Source organism: Hoplias malabaricus, chromosome 8 (genome assembly GCF_029633855.1).
Source record: "Hoplias malabaricus isolate fHopMal1 chromosome 8, fHopMal1.hap1, whole genome shotgun sequence".
Taxonomy (NCBI): domain Eukaryota; kingdom Metazoa; phylum Chordata; class Actinopteri; order Characiformes; family Erythrinidae; genus Hoplias; species Hoplias malabaricus.
In genome coordinates this window covers 16897957-16914814 of record NC_089807.1, presented here as the reverse complement: position 1 = coordinate 16914814, position 16858 = coordinate 16897957, and the positions used below count along the sequence as shown (strand labels likewise).

The 16858-nt window shown below is 39.5% G+C and overlaps 1 protein-coding gene across 1 annotated transcript in view; it reads left to right on the top strand.

The window, feature by feature from the left end:
* Positions 1–15870, top strand: part of lrmda (leucine rich melanocyte differentiation associated) — a 307085-nt gene extending 291215 nt beyond the window's left edge. Inside the window, exon 7 of the mRNA XM_066679287.1 lies at positions 13486–15870. Coding sequence (XP_066535384.1) covers positions 13486–13565 — 80 coding nt within the window. The 3' untranslated portion in view covers positions 13566–15870. The remainder of the gene's footprint in view (positions 1–13485) is intronic.
* The last annotated feature ends 988 nt before the right edge of the window (positions 15871–16858 follow it).

Sequence of the window (16858 nt, the reverse complement as noted above, 5' to 3'; positions counted from 1 at the left end):
TACAACACATGCATTCAGCTTCCCTCTGAGACTTCTGACAGATGACTGACATTCAGCCAGCCACAGATACACAAGGAAAGAGACATAGAAGAAAGATGAAGTATTTTTCAGCCTTCTACAAATAGTCTTTTACATTCCACTCTGTGAAAAGACATTGCTGTGTAAATGGTGCTTCCTTTGAACTTTTATTACTGAACCCCAATTACTGACCGAAAGAGAGTTAAATCTCAGATTTATATACAGAAAACGGACTGTAATGCCCAAAGGTTTGGAAACACCATGCATTATTGGTGAATACACCTACAAACCCCATTTCCAGAAAGGTTGTGATACTGGGCAAAATGTAAATTAAAAACAAATTTATGTAAAGATGTGCAAATAATTTAAAACTTAATTGAAACTAGTATAAGGACAATATTTCAAATGTTATTGCTATATTTATTTATTTAAACGTGTATGTCAACACATTCCAAAAGGACAAGGCAAAAAAATGTGGTAATGTTGTTCAATGCTACAGTCAGTCAATCCAGTAATCAAATATGTTAATTGGAAACAGGTCAGTGACATAACAGGGTCTACAGAACATCTCAGAGAGGCAGAGTTTTTCAGAAATAAAGACAGGGAGTGTACTATTTCTCACTACATTAATAGACTATATAATATCACTAAAAGATTGAGAATTTTCTAAATGCAAGGGGAAAAAGCCCAAAAACCATTATTGGCCTGCTGTGACCTTCAGGCCCTAACATGTCACTGCATTAGAAACAGACATGTTTCTGTGGTGGAAATCACAGGCTCAGAAACATTTCCAACAACTGCTGTCTGTGAACATGGTTCACCACTGCATCCACAAACGCAAATAAAACTCACAAATGGAAAGAAGAAACCATATGGGAACAGGATCCAGAAGCTTTCTCTGGGCTCAAGCTCATTTAAGATGGACAGAGGCAAAGTGGAAAATTGTCATGTGGTCTGACACATCAAAATTATAATGTAATATATATTTTTTTTAAATAATGTTTTACAAAATTATGCATCCTCTGGGCCAAAGAGGGAAGGGACCATCTTGCTTGTTATAAGCACACAGTTCAAAAACTGGCACCCATTATGGTATTGAGGGGACATAAGTGTACATGACATGGGTCAGTTGCACATCTTTGAAGGCACTGTTAATTCAGAATGATATATATACATGATTTGGACCATAATCCTACCACCTAGTCGATTTTTTTTGTGATCCAACATTTAGTGTAGAGCTTTTCCAAAAAACAGAAGTTGTTGGTGTAGCAAAGTAGACAAACTATGAGTGCAATTAATTTCAGAAGAAATCATGCATGAGCAGGAATTAACAAACTTCTGGCCGTATAGTGCAACTGTATTATGTTCTGTTACAGTTCTATTGGCTCTAAACACCCTGTCAATTAAAATTGAACACAAAAATGAAAAAAAAATTAAATAAAATAAATAATATATATATAAATAATAAAGAATAACACACATATCACTTAAAAAGTACGACCTCCCTTTGCTGTCTGGTTCATCATCAGTTTTGACCTGAAAGCTACTCCACCTCAGCTGCACATGGGTCTGTTTGAACCCAACAAAGCATCACTACCTCACCACACTCTTGATTAAATAAGTGACATTACACAGGGTCCAAATTTAATAAGCTCCAACTTTCTTCTCTGTTTTCCCTCAGTGTAACCTTCTCCCTCTCCTAGAGGAGACAGGGGAAAACAGCTGCTCTATGAATATGTATTTGAATATTTATCCCTGCTCACCATTCTACTATTGAGGAAATCCTGCCCAAAATGTTGGAGCAACATGTGGAATGTGAATAAATACAGAATTTAAGCAGTGATTAGTAAATTCAGTTTGACCTGTATTAAACTCAATGTAATTTAGTTACCCTCCACAATTATTAGCACCCCAGTAAAGAAGAGTCAAACAATGGTATGAATTTTGCTTATGGATGAATTACATTATTTTCTCTCTCTCTCTCTCTCTCTCTCTCTCTCTCTCTCTCTCACACACACACACACACACACACACACACAAAGAATCATTTAATTAAGAATTGAATTATGAATTTATTTTTTAAAATCCTTATTAATAATATTCTCAAAATCACTCGACAACTTAGATGCAAAATATTTCAAGAGAATATTTTTCTTTTTAAAGTTGTTCAGATCATCTAGCACTTAGAACTTTTAGGCAGTAATCCATGACTTTCTCTTTCATGGTGGTGTGTATATATAAACTGACACAGAAGTCTGATTCTCTTATTAATTCAGCATGCGAAAGAGGAGAATACACAATTCAAAACAAAGTTCTGTTGACCTCAGGGAATGGATTTACAAAAATAATTACCCGCTTAAAAAAAATCCCCATAGCTGTATTTAAGAAAAAAAATTAAAATATCCCAAACAACTAAAATTGTGCCAGACTTTCCTGAGTTTACTTTGTCACTACGCACAGTGAGGTGGACTGCAAGAAATTCAGAACTTTCTACAAGGGTCCCTGTTGGAGAAAATGCACAACATGAGAGTCCAGTAGGACATGGCATTGTGAATTACATGGAATACAAGGACATTTTAAATAAGATCTGCCTCTGCTGAGAAGCTAAAAATGGGTTATTACTGGATATTCCAACAGGACCAAGATCCAAAACATATGTCCAGATAATATATAAACATGGGTATACAATTAAAATTTAACATCACACATGTACCTTTGAGGAATCATTCAGTGTTGTACTTTGTAAAACCAGTACCTGATAATCGATTACTGGACACCTAACTGAGCTTTTGCCATGGTCCTCTTTGTCCCCTGATCTAAACCCCATAGAAAAAGAGAGGAGAGTGCACAACAGAGGAACTAGTACAGATATTCTGTAAAAAGAAACAGTCTGATGTTCCCTGCTCTATCGTCCCCAATTTCGTATGATAGAAAAGAACAACTGCAGTTTTATTAGCAAAAGGAGCTTTTAATTGAAATTTTTATTTTCTGAAAAAAATTACATTTGTTAAAGCTTGATTTTTAATCATTTTCCAGTGTGAAATTAAAGTAATTGGAAAATATATTTAGAATGTCTTTTGAATGTGGGGTAGCCCCACACTCAGAATAAAAGGTACATTATTGGTCAGTAAATGTACCATCAGTGTAAATGTACCTTTAAAAGCCCAGTTGTGTTTCCTGAAGGTACGTTCAGGGGGGAGGGGGTAAATGCACCAACTCATCCAGCGTTGAAAGCTGAATTTAATGAGATACTTTGGTTGGCGCTTCATAATGCAGCAGTGTTCTGAATGACAGACAGGTGCTGACTGCAAGTAGGCCAGGCCAGTCTATCACCTGCACTCTCTGTAACACATACAGAATGTGGTTTAATGTGTAAATCAGCACTGGTTATCTCTAAGTTAAAAGCTCTCTAAGCAACATTATATAACAAACATACACATCATATTTAAATATGTATGTAAACACAATAAACTTACAGATGAAAGCTAAAATCACTGCTGTCTGGTTGAGCTGTTTAATTTCATTGTTTTGAGTATGGTCACATGTTTTTGGCCAGGACAGTTCCTTCAAAGAATGATGGAGACTGATAAAGTGACTGAAGCCTATACAGAGGCCCAAGTCAGAGAACATGCCCACGACTCCAGCCTCAAATGCCCTCATGGATGTCAGTTCTGCTTTCAATCCATCTTCCTCCTGAGACAATAAAGAAAGTTTAATTGCACTGTTAATTGATTTCTCTCCTACAACATGATTACTCTAATTGGTTGCAGATCTGATGAAAGTGCATGAAGCAGGAAGTGCAGGGGGAAAACTGCTGAGAAAGTGAGAGAGAGAGAGAGAGAGAGAGAGAGAGAGAGAGAGAGAGAGAGATGTGTGGAGGAGGCACTCTTGCAGAGGATAGATAACCTTGATGTTAAGAGCTACATCCTTCAGATATGACTTTCCTTGACATATTGATGGCCCTTGAAAAGAGGGAAGTTGATTGTATGCAGAATGCAATCATTAAACACACTTCAGCCACCTGGTGATTAATCTGCTTTTTTTCCTGGAGTTTCTTGTTTGAACAGAGCACCTCAACAGATTTAACAAGGTAAATGTTTTAGTTCCCTGTGTCTTAAGCCTACCCAAAATGATACCAAAACCATATACTATCATAAACAGTACTGCTATATAGTGCCTTACTGCTCTCATAACAAAACCTTTGGAACAATAATTTTATAGGAGAAAAAAAAATATTTTGGTAAGAAAATATATTTTTACTTAAGGTAAATGGCACCAGGTATGTGGTCTGATTTGTGTGTCTGTGTCTGTGTGTGTGTGTGTGTGTGTGTGTATAGGGCGCAAGGCAGGAGCAAACACATTTATAGACACTTTTGGGTCGACGTTTGTTTTTGGACCGTGGGAGGAAACACTTGCAGAGCGGGACATGAACCCCAGAACCTCCAGTTCCCTGTAGCTGTGTGACTGTGTGACTGTGACACTAAAAGTTATTTGGATAAAATCTTTTTACTTTGACTTCCATTGCAAGTTAAGGTTTTTTTTTTTATTAAAGTAAAGTTATTAAAATTTTGGAGATTCATACAGATAATGAATGAATGTATGAATGAATGTTTTTCTTTGGAAAACAGTGATGTAATAGCTAAAGATGGGTGATACATTGAAGTAAATAACATGAATATAAGAGTGGACAGACATAACAATAGCAGATAATTTACAACAATAAATACAAGTGATACAAGTGAGTTAGTAAGATTCTGACACATTCCCCTCACTGTGCACAGACACTGAGCTGGCCCTGTAGATCTTGATTGGAGTGACTTTGAAAGTGCATTCTGAGGCCACAGTTCATAGGTACTGTAATCACAAAGGCTGCATTAATGACTAACGTTTCAATATCAACAGTGGCGTGTGTGTTCATATCTAAGAGAAATACCTCAGTAAATAGGGTGGGAAGCTAAAGGCTGAAAGCACAAATTCTGTGATTGTGGCTCCTGTGTATTTACGTAATGCTGTAAGGAAAAACAAAAGAGCAACTGTTGGCTGAATATGTTGTTACAGGTTGTGATGAGAATGTGTTATCAAGAACAGTCCGTTCACATCTCACAACCACCACAAAGAGTGGACTATTTTGCTAGTAAAACTGTCATTACAATATTAATGCACAGAGCGTGGATACTGATCGACAGAGGAGTGGTAAAATGGATATGTTTAAATTGATAGTTTTCAGTGCGTTTTCACATTTTGTCAGTTGTAAATATATCAAAACAGGTCTAATACTGTGAATCCAGTTAAGTCCTCGAGTGAATCAGCTGTGCTGTGGAGACATTCTGCTAAAATGGCTTTGGTTTGGGATATTATTCTTTCTGATCATGTATATCCTGTGAAATTTCTGCCTGAATGATACAATCTCATCCAAAGTGACAATGACAGATCACAGAAAGAAAACATCAGTTGGTATAATATTTCTTGGAATATTCTCCCATCCATTCCAATTTCAGACTTTAAAAAAACAGACATTTAGACATTTTTTACTACTTTACTTGACCCTCATTGTTTAACTATAACAGGGAAGCAGTGTGGCTTCATGTGACATTGTCTGGTGCACAGCTGATATTCCCATTGTGGTTTCGTGGTTTTAACATTGTTTTAGCGGGTGAAAGGCAAAGCAAAGTTGGAGGACGTGCAGCTCTCAGGTCCTCGTAGCTGGCTGTGTGATAACTGGTTGCAGAGAGCAAGTGGAGGACTCTTATTGTTTGCAATCATCTCTGAGAGCGCTGTGGCTGAGGCTGAAGATGAGCAGACCTGCCACTCCACTCCTGACAATGATATAGTCCTCTAAAAACAAGCAGGTACAGCATGATAGCAGTAAGGTCATTGACTGTTCATGTGCCAGAACATACACCATGACAATTTAGCTTCAAGATAACTTTTAATCTGTCGAGATAATGGCTTGTGTGTGTGTGTGTGTGCGTGTATGTGTGTGTGTGTGCGTGTATGACAGAAAGAGAGAGAGAGAGAGCGCAAGAGAAAATATGTACTCAGGCAAGACCTCATCCAAACGGAAATTCTACATGATGCCAGGTCCTGACACAGTCATCTTTTGTATTAACTATCAGCTCATCAGTCCGTCCCCATGGGCTTAGGCTGGCCTGTTTCTTTTCCACTAGCAACTCATGTAAGAAATGGCTTGTCCTGCTTTTTCCTCTCTGTTTTTTTCCCGCTGGTTACAGTGTCAGTACTGGAGTGTCCAGCTGTAGCTGGGTGTGCAGTCTGCAGAGTGGACTGCACTCTATCACACTTCACCATGACTGCTAGTTTACACTGAGCACACTCTCCCTGTCTCTGGTGAGGCCACATTTTTGTTTTGGGTTTTTTTTTCTTCCTCCCTCCCTTTTCCACTCTTTTCTCTCTTTCTCCCTTTCCCACATGGCTCCATGTGGAGCAACCGGCCAGTGTGGGGAAGTGGAGGTCTCCCAGGCCTGCGATGTTTGCCATGGAAAGCTGGAGCATGATAAACTCCTCTGCCTGCTTCTCTTCAGATTCAGCCTCCATCAGCAGCAAGTGCTGGGCAGTGCAGCACCTCATCAATCATGCAGCTTTTATTTATTACTGTATTTCAACTAAAGTCTGCTACATCAGGCTCTGCTACAGCAATGATGTAGTTCAGTATGCCCTGCTCGTGTGCTGGGATTTTTCTCCATCACCATGGGCCTCGCCTACGGGGGATGCTCTCCCAGAACCAGCGCTGTGTACAGGGAATGTGTTTAATTTTTTTATTTATCATTTTCAAATTTTAACAACTGAAAGAAATAATAATAATAAAAAAGACAGGTAAATAAAGGTCACAAATGCATAGTATCAACAGACAGTCCTGCCACACACCATAAAGTCAGAGTTTCATTAGTGGTTCCCAGTAGGTCCCCCTTAGAGTAGGACTTCTTCTTTATCTGTTAATATAAGAGTTTGTTGTTCCAGCTGCAATGTTTCATTCAGGGTTTTTCTAAACATATTCTATGTTGGAGGTGTTTGCTGATTCCAGTTAAATAAGATGCATTTCTTTGGTATATATAATATCATGCCGAGCCTAGGGTCCAAAGTCCTCTCCACATCAGTACCAAATAGGTACCTTATGGGTGTAAAATCTATTAATTTTCCAAAGCCTTGACAGTCAAACTGTGTATAGCTTTCCAAAAGTGTTTTAATTTACCACAGTTCCATAACGCATGTATCATTGCACCAGTATATGTTCTACGTCTATTACATATATGAGATGTGTTAGGAAACATCTTCCTTAAATGGACTGGAGTAAGATTCATCCTGTGCCTGAATTTATTTTTGAATAATTTTTTTCAGTTATTTTATTACATAACAATGAAGTAAAAATATTTTGACACACATTGTCACCAATTATTCATCAAGAGAAGTTATGACCATCTATCAAAGTACTGTAAGTCAAAGAGATTCTCCTCCAAACTGCAGAGCTCTTGACACAATTGGCCTGATTTTTCCAAAGTATTAATTAATAGCAGAATTTGTAAATATTTATAGAAATCTTGTTTTGGGAATTCCAAATTCAGATCTGAATTCTGTAAAAGATTTAGGCGGGGAATGTATTTCAACTGTGTGATGTGTTTATATGTTATGTCACTACACTCAAACCTCTGGCCTGTGTCTTGTGTGTGTGTGTGTGTGTGTGTGTGTGTGTGTGTGTGTGTGTGTGTGAGAGAGAGAGAGAGAGAGAGAGAGATTTTAGCCACACCATAATGTGTAAGATGTCAGATACAGGAAGGCACCTTAGTTCCTACGGCAACAACAGCATCTGGAGACCCCCACCCATGCCCACCACACACACATACACACATTCACACAGACAGGAAGAAATGTCTGCTGCCCCCACCAAAGCCAACCCGTCTTCACATGGCAGAGTGAGAGGACACTCAGATACACACACAAACACACACACGCTTACATGGACACAGATCTGAGTGGACAGCTCCTCACACTTCACTGTTTGGATCACCTCAAGTTGTGGGGACGGCAGACGGGGGAGGAGGAGGAGGAAAATGAGCGTCGCTCTGCTACAAAAGTCCAAATTTAGATTGACTGAGCCTATCCCCGGGCCTGCAGTCAGCCCGCTTGCCCGCCTGACACGAACAGGCCCTGCCACTAACTCGCCTAGCAAAGCAGCACCACACATTGCACAGCCATGGCAGCAGAGAAGGAAAGAGAGAGAGAGAGAAAGAAAGAAAGAAAGAAAGGGAAGGAGAGAGGAAGGGAGAGCATGTCAGATTTGGTTAGGCTCCAGACTGGTGTTAGAATATGCGTGGCACTAATATGGCACCAGTATCTCTGTCCTCATCTCTGTTGTGTGTCAGTGCAGGCAATCGGGGGGCTGTCTCTCTCTCTCTCTCCTGTGACAGTGTCTTTTTGCATTACGTCAGTGGGCTGCTGCGAGGCCCCTCTGCTGCCTCCTCCTTCACCCATCACTCAGACGCTTACTTTGAAGCCTGCCCTTTTTTGTCATTAATGCACTTGATGTCTATTTAAAAACTGTGACCAGCGCCGTATCTGTTTTCCTGTCAGTAGATCATTGACAGCATTAATGCCACTTGTCCTTGCCTCATTTACTAAAGCGCTGACACCTAGCTGCAGTCTACCATATCCATCAAGTCTCTCTCTCTTTCTCTCCCTCTCTTTTTCCCCCCCTCTCTGGCATTTCAGTGCTGTCCTGTCTTGAAACTGAGCTCCTCGAGCCATCAATGCCAGGCCAGGCGTTCAGCTCCAGCAGGATTTCAGAATAGCAGGCATGAGCAGGACATTTTCCAGCAAATCATCTTTTGGTTTTTCAGCCCTGAAATGTGTCTGCCTTCTTGTAAGGGCAGAATGCAGAATGTATGCCATAGGCAAATTCACATTCGCTGTATAACTGATACGAAGGGCATGCAAACCAATTATTTTTTTGGTCTATGTGAAACGTAAGCAAAACACTATGACTAAATGGTCTTATGCATAACTAATGCTAAACATACAACCAATAAAAACATTATAAACCTTTACTTTTCTAAGCTAAATAGTTTGCATGTCCATTACAGTATGTACTTTTAAAATGTGTTATTTGTGAACAGTTCTCTGTGACTATAATGCATTTTAAAGAATCTAAAAATGTAAATTTGAACAGAACACAAAACGAGCATCTCAGGGTCAAGCTGATTTTGATTACTGTGCCTTCAGCCTCTGTTCGGATTAGCTGCCCTATATTGCCATGCAGTATGCATTCTAGGATGAAACACTTTGTATAACTTCTGTGTGTATGGGTGGGGCTAAGCTGCTGTAGACTAAATAGAAACGTTATTGACAAGTGTTGGCTTTTGGTGTTTTTTTTAAAATTCAGAGCAAGTTGTTCTAGTTTGTTGACATATATTTGAATCTAGTGGCCTCTACATATTATATCAAACATCCTGCCATTGCCAGGATATGGTTAAAGTGTCAGAAAGCTTTAAAATGTACCATGTTTGAATCTGCAGAATGTAAGTGGATTTGTGAACATGCTCAATGTAATTTACAAAGAGAAAATTAGATTAAAAACATGGGGTCATGCTCTCCTGGTCGAAATAAGGCAGACCCACACCGGTGAGTGATATTAAAATCAGTTTCTCAGCATGAGACCCATGCCTGCTTTTAACGAAGAAAGATTTGTCCTTGGGTTTGGGCCTTCACAAAGTATATCATGGAATACCCACTACTGCGCACACATACGCAAACCCTGCATTACGTCTTTATAGAGTTTAATGCAACAGTGGTTAGATTGCACAGTCCCATTGAATTCTGCAGAAGCACCATGATTTGGCATGCTGCATTATTATAAACACTTCTACAACATCCAGACTGATCATGGCATTCAGTCCCCACAACAAAAATCCTACTCCCCTTTGCTTCCAAAAATGATGGAATCATCACCATCAGAACAAATCAAAACTATGACGAATTCTGGTTAATAGATCTGACTTCATGAAACATGCCTCCAGAAATTATTGAATTTATGTAATTGTTTTTCTCAAATAGATGAAACAATATGGAATTAAGAAAAAAAAATAGATTCACCATCCATCCATTATCTGTAAGCGCTTATCCAATTCAGGGTCACGGTGGGTCCAGAGCCTACCTAGAGTCATTGGGCGCAAGGCAGGAACACACCCTGGAGGGGGCGCCAGTCCTTCACAGGGCAACACACACTCACACATTCACTCACACCTACGGTCACTTTTGAGTTGCCAATCAACCTACCAATGTGTGTTTTTGGACTGTGGGAGGAAACCCACCCGGATACGGGGAGAACACACCAACTCCTCACAGACAGTCACCCGGAGCGGGAATTGAACCCACAACCTCCAGGTCCCTGGAGCTGTGTGACTGTGACACTACCTGCTGCACCACCGTACTGCCCTGGATTCACCATCAAATAGCACAAAAAATAAATTGTTGCTGCTCTTTGAGCCTAAATCTTAGAGGGATGGTACTAGTGCAGAACAATATTCTACATGAAACTGCTCAGTGTAAACCTGTGGTGATGATTTCCCTCTCTGCTGGTCCTTAACTCAAAATAAATAGTAAATTAGGGTTTTGTTGTTTTATATATATATATATATATATATATATATACAGGGGTTGGACAATGAAACTGAAACACCTGGTTTTAGACCACAATAATTTATTAGTATGGTGTAGGGGCTCCTTTTGTGGCCAATACATCGTCATTTCGTCTTGGGAATGACATATACAAGTCCTGCACAGTGGTCAGAGGGATTTTAAGCCATTTTTCTTGCAGGATAGTGGCCAGGTCACTACGTGATTCTGGTGGAGGAAAACGTTTCTTGACTCGCTCCTCCAAAACACCCCAAAGTGGCTCAATAATATATAGATCTGGTGACTGTGCAGGCCATGGGAGATGTTCAGCTTCAGTTTCATGTTCATCAAACTAATCTTTCACCAGTCCTGCTGTGGGTATTGGTGCATTGTCGTCCTGATACACGGCACTGCCTTCAGGATACAATGTTTGAACCATTGGATGCACATGGTCCTCCAGAATAGTTCGGTAGTCCTTGGCAGTGATGCGCCCACTATTAGGGCCAAGGGAATGCTATGATATGGTAGCCCAAACCGTCTGGGTGGTGCGATTCTTTGGGGCTTCTCCACACCATAACTCTCCCGGATGTGGGGAAAACAGTAAAGGTGGACTCATCAGAGAACAATACATGTTTCACATTGTCCACAGCCCAAGATTTGCGCTCCTTGCACCATTAAAACCGACATTTGGCATTGGCATGAGTGACCAAAGGTTTGGCTATAACAGCCCGGCCGTGTATATTGACCCTGTGGAGCTCCCGACGGACAGTTCTGGTGGAAACAGGAGAGTGGAGGTGTACATTTAATTCTGCTGTGATTTGGGCAGCTGTGGTTTTATGTTTTTTGGACACAATCCGGGTCAGCACTCGAACATCTCTTTCAGACAGCTTCCTCTTGTGTCCACAGTTAATCCTGTTGGATGTGTTTTGTCCTTCTTGGTGGTATGCTGACATTACCCTGGATACCATGGCTCTTGATACATCACAAAGTCTTGCTGTCTTTGTCACAGATGCGCCAGCAAGACGTTCACCAACAATTTGTCCTCTTTTGAACTCTGGTATGTCACCCATAATGTTGTGTGCATTGCAATATTTTGAGCAAAACTGTGCTCTTACCCTCTGCTAGTTGAACCTTCACACACTGCTCTTACTGGTGCAATGTGCAATTAATGAAGATTGGCCACCAGGCTGGTACAATTCAGCCATGAATAGTTTCAGTTTCATTGTCCAACCCCTGTATATATATATATAATTTTTTTCTTTCCCAATTGCTTTATACTTGCACTACATTTTAGACACAGCAGAATGTGTAAGAGAAAATAACATAATATGCCAGATATTTACTTCTTGACTGAGATGTACAATGCTTTGCATTTTTTCAGTTGACGACTGTATTGTTGGGGTCATGTTTCAGGATTTATTTTATTTTATTTTATTTATTCATTTATTTTTTATTGATAATTTTTTTTAAAACACTGACTAATACCATATTTTTTCTGCAAAAATGTGTTATTAATTCATATAATTAAACTGAATTTGTTTGAGGTGTGTTTCAAGAAACCACAAGGTTCAGCTATTATACTGTTGTTTTGTCTGTCATATCAGTGATTTATTCACTACAAAAAAAATTAAAAAATTAAATGTTGGTGAAACATCTTCTAAGTGCACTGTGAGGGGAAAATACAAGTCTAATGTTATCTATGGATGGTAAAACCATATGGTGTTTTGGGAGATTAGGACAAATATCTTGATCTCTGCCCTTCAGTAGGCATTCAGTGCAGAAGCCAGAAGTGCTGTTTAAATGAATATGTAAGTGATAATTTAAATGTGCACACGTATACACAGACACGAACAGATACATTTGTGAGATTATTGTAATAATGATATTTTCTCTCTGATTCTTTCTACTTTCTCCTCCCGATGCTTCTCCTCTCTCTCTCTCTCTCTCTCTCTCTCACTCTCGCACAGACACACACACACACACACACACCAACACACAGAGGAATGCAGGTTCTCTGCTTGTTATTGTCTAGACAGCACCCTCAGGCCAAATGTTGTCTTTCTGGTGTTCTTAGACTTTGAGACGAATGCGCTGGATCCCCTGACACACCGTTCATGCCAGAATTTGAGTGAGAAAATGACAGATTCAGGAGGCTGGCTTCTCACAGTCTGACAGCCATATATACATATAATAAAAGCAATTGCAGGGGAAAATAGCATTAGATTTTAACCCTGGCAAAATTGTCTGTTCATGGTCTGAGAGCTGTAATGTAATAGAGCAGTTGTGTTTTGTTGTTTGATTGGTTGTATGTAATTTCTTCTTAGGACCCTGACATATGCCGCCTTATATGAAGAACAGGATGTTGTTGTTAATAATTTGGCTCTTTATTACAGAATTCAGCTGTTGTAGGATGCGCACTGGTGCTGGAACATTGGGTAATGTTGGTGGAGGACAGTTCTGTAGGTCATCATGTGGTTTCATGGTACCTTTATAAACTCATTTAATCCTACATAAATATAACATCTACAAAAGCTTATTCCAGGAAACTAAACAGCTGTCCGAAATGTTCTAGGGTGAAATTAACCAAGGCAGTCTTCAGAAAAACTTACACTGGAATAAGCCTTTGTAGATGTTTATGCAGATTCATCATAGTCTCCAAGAAACAATTCAGTAGTTGTCGTGTAGCCTTACGAACAATGACCTAGAGTTAAGTGTTTCCAGCTTTTTAAATTTGTCCATATGGAATCATCACACTCAAAATTAGGTAATGAAAATTACTGAGGACAGTTGTGTAAAATGACATCATTCTAACATGAGGTTGTGTCTCTTTGTGTTTGTTCGCAGGGGTATTTGCCAAGTGCCGCTATGTCTACTATGGCAAGCATTCAGAGGGCAATCGCTTCATCCGCAATGACCAGCTCTGACAGACAGACGGACAGACAGACAGGCGGTGGAGGGGAATGCAGTGGGGCTTTATAAAGATATCCTTCTCCTGTCTTTATAAATATACATATCACCACACGCATTTTAAGCAGCCAAACACAGCCCTCTAGTGCCTTCTGCTGAGTGTGCCATCGCTGCCACCTCACATCGCTCTCTCTCACTGCCTGAGCTCTGCCATTCACACTGACATGATTGCCTTTAAGGAGCTGTAGCCCTGTACACACACACACACACACACACACACACACACACACACACACACACACACACCAGGCCAAGTGCCTGTGCTGACAGCCACTGCCCAGTGATGGATTGCCTTGTCCAGCCACTGCTCTCCACAGGTCAAAGGTCACACCTGAGGCTGCAGTGGGCCCACCCGGACACACAGGATGAGTCGCCCTCAAAGTCAAAGCTAAAGTTAAACACACACAGAGACAGACATTATTCATTCTATCTGTTCATACACTTTCTATTCAGAAAATAAATAGACGGAGAATATACAGTTCTTGGCAAAGACAGAGACCACCGTTTTTCTTGCTAGTCAACAAGTAAGAGTCATTAGTTTCTAGGAGATATTTCTGTGAATATCAAATGTAAAATTTTATCACCTGCAAAATGGTTTAAACAGCTATTATAAGAAAAAGAGGAACTCTAACCATCAGTACAAGACCAGGTAGGCCACCATCAAGGCTGTCTCTTTCTGATAAACAGTAGTTAAATCTTCACACAACGCAATTCCATGGGTCTGAAAGAATGTGTAGCTTTCACACAGCTATCACAAATAAAAGGAAGTACCCAATAATGTGGGTACAGCCCAATAAAGTGGGAGAAGGGGGAACAAGAAGCTGCTGCTGATTTTAGAAAACAAAACTGCAACAGAACTGAATGGGTCTTGTGTGTTAAGCATTGAGTTTATGCCTCTTTTTTTCTGTAATTCTCCAAAATAAATTAAATATTCTTAGTGGTAAATTTGACTGGAAATAGATTAAATGATGAATGACGATGGTCTGTGATTTTTGCAGAGTACTGTATATCATCCGTCACATTAAATACACAATTCTGTCTTCAAAATGATAACATTTCAAGAGACAAAAGGACAACTGAATACTAGTTTATTTATAGTAATAATATATGACTTTGATCTTTTTTGTATCAGTATACTCTTCACAAAATATTCACACAATATAATATGCAGCTTTTGGTATTTTACATCGTTTAAAAAAATAAAAAATAAAAAACATGAGACATGAGTTGCAAGGATTTTATGAGAGGGACATCTTTGTGTGTTTTTTTAAAGCAGCCCTTAAACTCAGGAAACATTAGAGATAGTTGCCAACATTCAAAAAGTGTTTTATACTTTTCACCACTGGCTCTTTAACCACTTCTGAGATTACATACTTATATTGTTTAGAATGATGATTCTGATCGTTTGCTCCATGAAAGCTGGACTTTGTTTTCTGATATAAGGCACGTGATAAATGTTTTTTTTTTTCTTGCTTTTTATATTTTGTGTCGAGAGGGGCATTTTGCAAGCTTCTTGCACTGTGGCCTTATGTATGCTTTTGTGTGTGTGCTGATATTAAGTGTGTGTGTGTGAGTGTGAGAGAAGCTGGTGTGTTGCGGGGGCAGATGTTGCTGTGCTGGAGCCTGGAGGAGCAGGGAAAGTGGGAGGTAATGAGCTTTGCTCTTGTTGCTTGGGTGCAGGAGAATAGAGAGAGAGAGAGAGTAGGACTGTAGGGAGGGGGAGAGAAGTCAACAACTTTCTCCATTCCTCTTCTGATTGCCTCCTCATGTGGGTTTTGGACCTATTCACACCATTTTAATGACTTGCTCTATAACTTTTGTTTAAAAAAAAAAAAAAATCACTAACTGCTGTGTTTCAAAATCGACAAGCCAGAACATTTGGTGGAAGATTTTCACACATAAAGTATATTAGATACAGTACAGCTGAACATGTTTTATATTTAACCAATATTTCCTTTGTTTAGCCTGAATGTTTTATTGTTTTCTTGCTGAATATTGTATTTCACAATGCTGAACAGTCTGCACCAAAGAATGTTGAATGATAAATTACAGAGTAACCAAAGATCTGCAGCATGCTCAGTTTATTGTATTGTCTTACACTAAATTCCACTTAATCATGTTACTAATTTATCCACACAGAGACATGCCTATTTCACTGTAATTTGAGGAGGACAGGCCTGTTCTTTCCTATAGAAATGTGTATTTCTGTCCTTTTTAGATTGGAGTCTTTGATAAATATTCATTAACATAGTACTGAATGTTAGACACTGTAATTAAATTACATAAGAAAAATGCATTGTTGTATTTATTTAATTGGTGGGGTGTGGGTCACACTGGTGAAGATTCAGATTTCACAGAAGGAGAACCATGTCATTTTAATGTGTTAAAGGAATGCTAGATTGAGTTTTTGTGTGTGTGGTGTGTGCTGTCCGACCGCACTTCCAGAAGTTACATAGTGCAGTTTCTGCAGGGCTGAGGCCAGAGTAGCAATTACAGGTAAGTGAATCATTAGAATGATGCTGAAGCTATAATTTGAAGGTAAAAATACTACCTGTTGTTGTTTTAAATTTTAATATACAACAATATATTATTCTCCATGAAACATTGACCTATCATCTCGACGGTCATTGTAACATATACTTGTTTTTATCTGTCCAAAATCTGTAATGTTGTTTTGGCACTTTCAGACTAGTGCACCTCTGCTTGTTATGACCCTGGTATGACCCTGATGCTGAGTAATTTCAATGACTCTTCTACAGTGGGGTGTGTGTGTTATTTGTGAATGGAGAGGAGTGTAAAGATTGTGCTGGTTGCTGTGTGGTCAGTGCTCTGTGAGGAAGATGCTGTGTGTGTGGCTGAGCTCAGAGCAGCAGTGTGTTTTGAGGGAAAGGTCACACACAGCCCAGTGATATGTTTTTGTGTTCACTGGCTGTTCAGCTTTGTCTGCGGGTCACGGGCTGTGCGTATGCATGCCTTACACACGTCAATGTGTGTGTATGTGGTTGTAAATGTTTGTGCCTGCTTTGATTTATGATTCCCCTTTCACTTACACTACTGTGCAAAATCAGAGGAACCAAATGGAGGTAAGGTACAAGTTACACATATTTCAGTTGATGTCCCTGAAGATAATCCTCTTGCATAAGATGTGAGAAGGTCAAAAGACCCGGTAGACAACCAATCATTCCCCACTCTCATGAACAGCTCTCAGATTATCAAAAATAAATAAATAATCCACAGGTGTGAGGTTCTG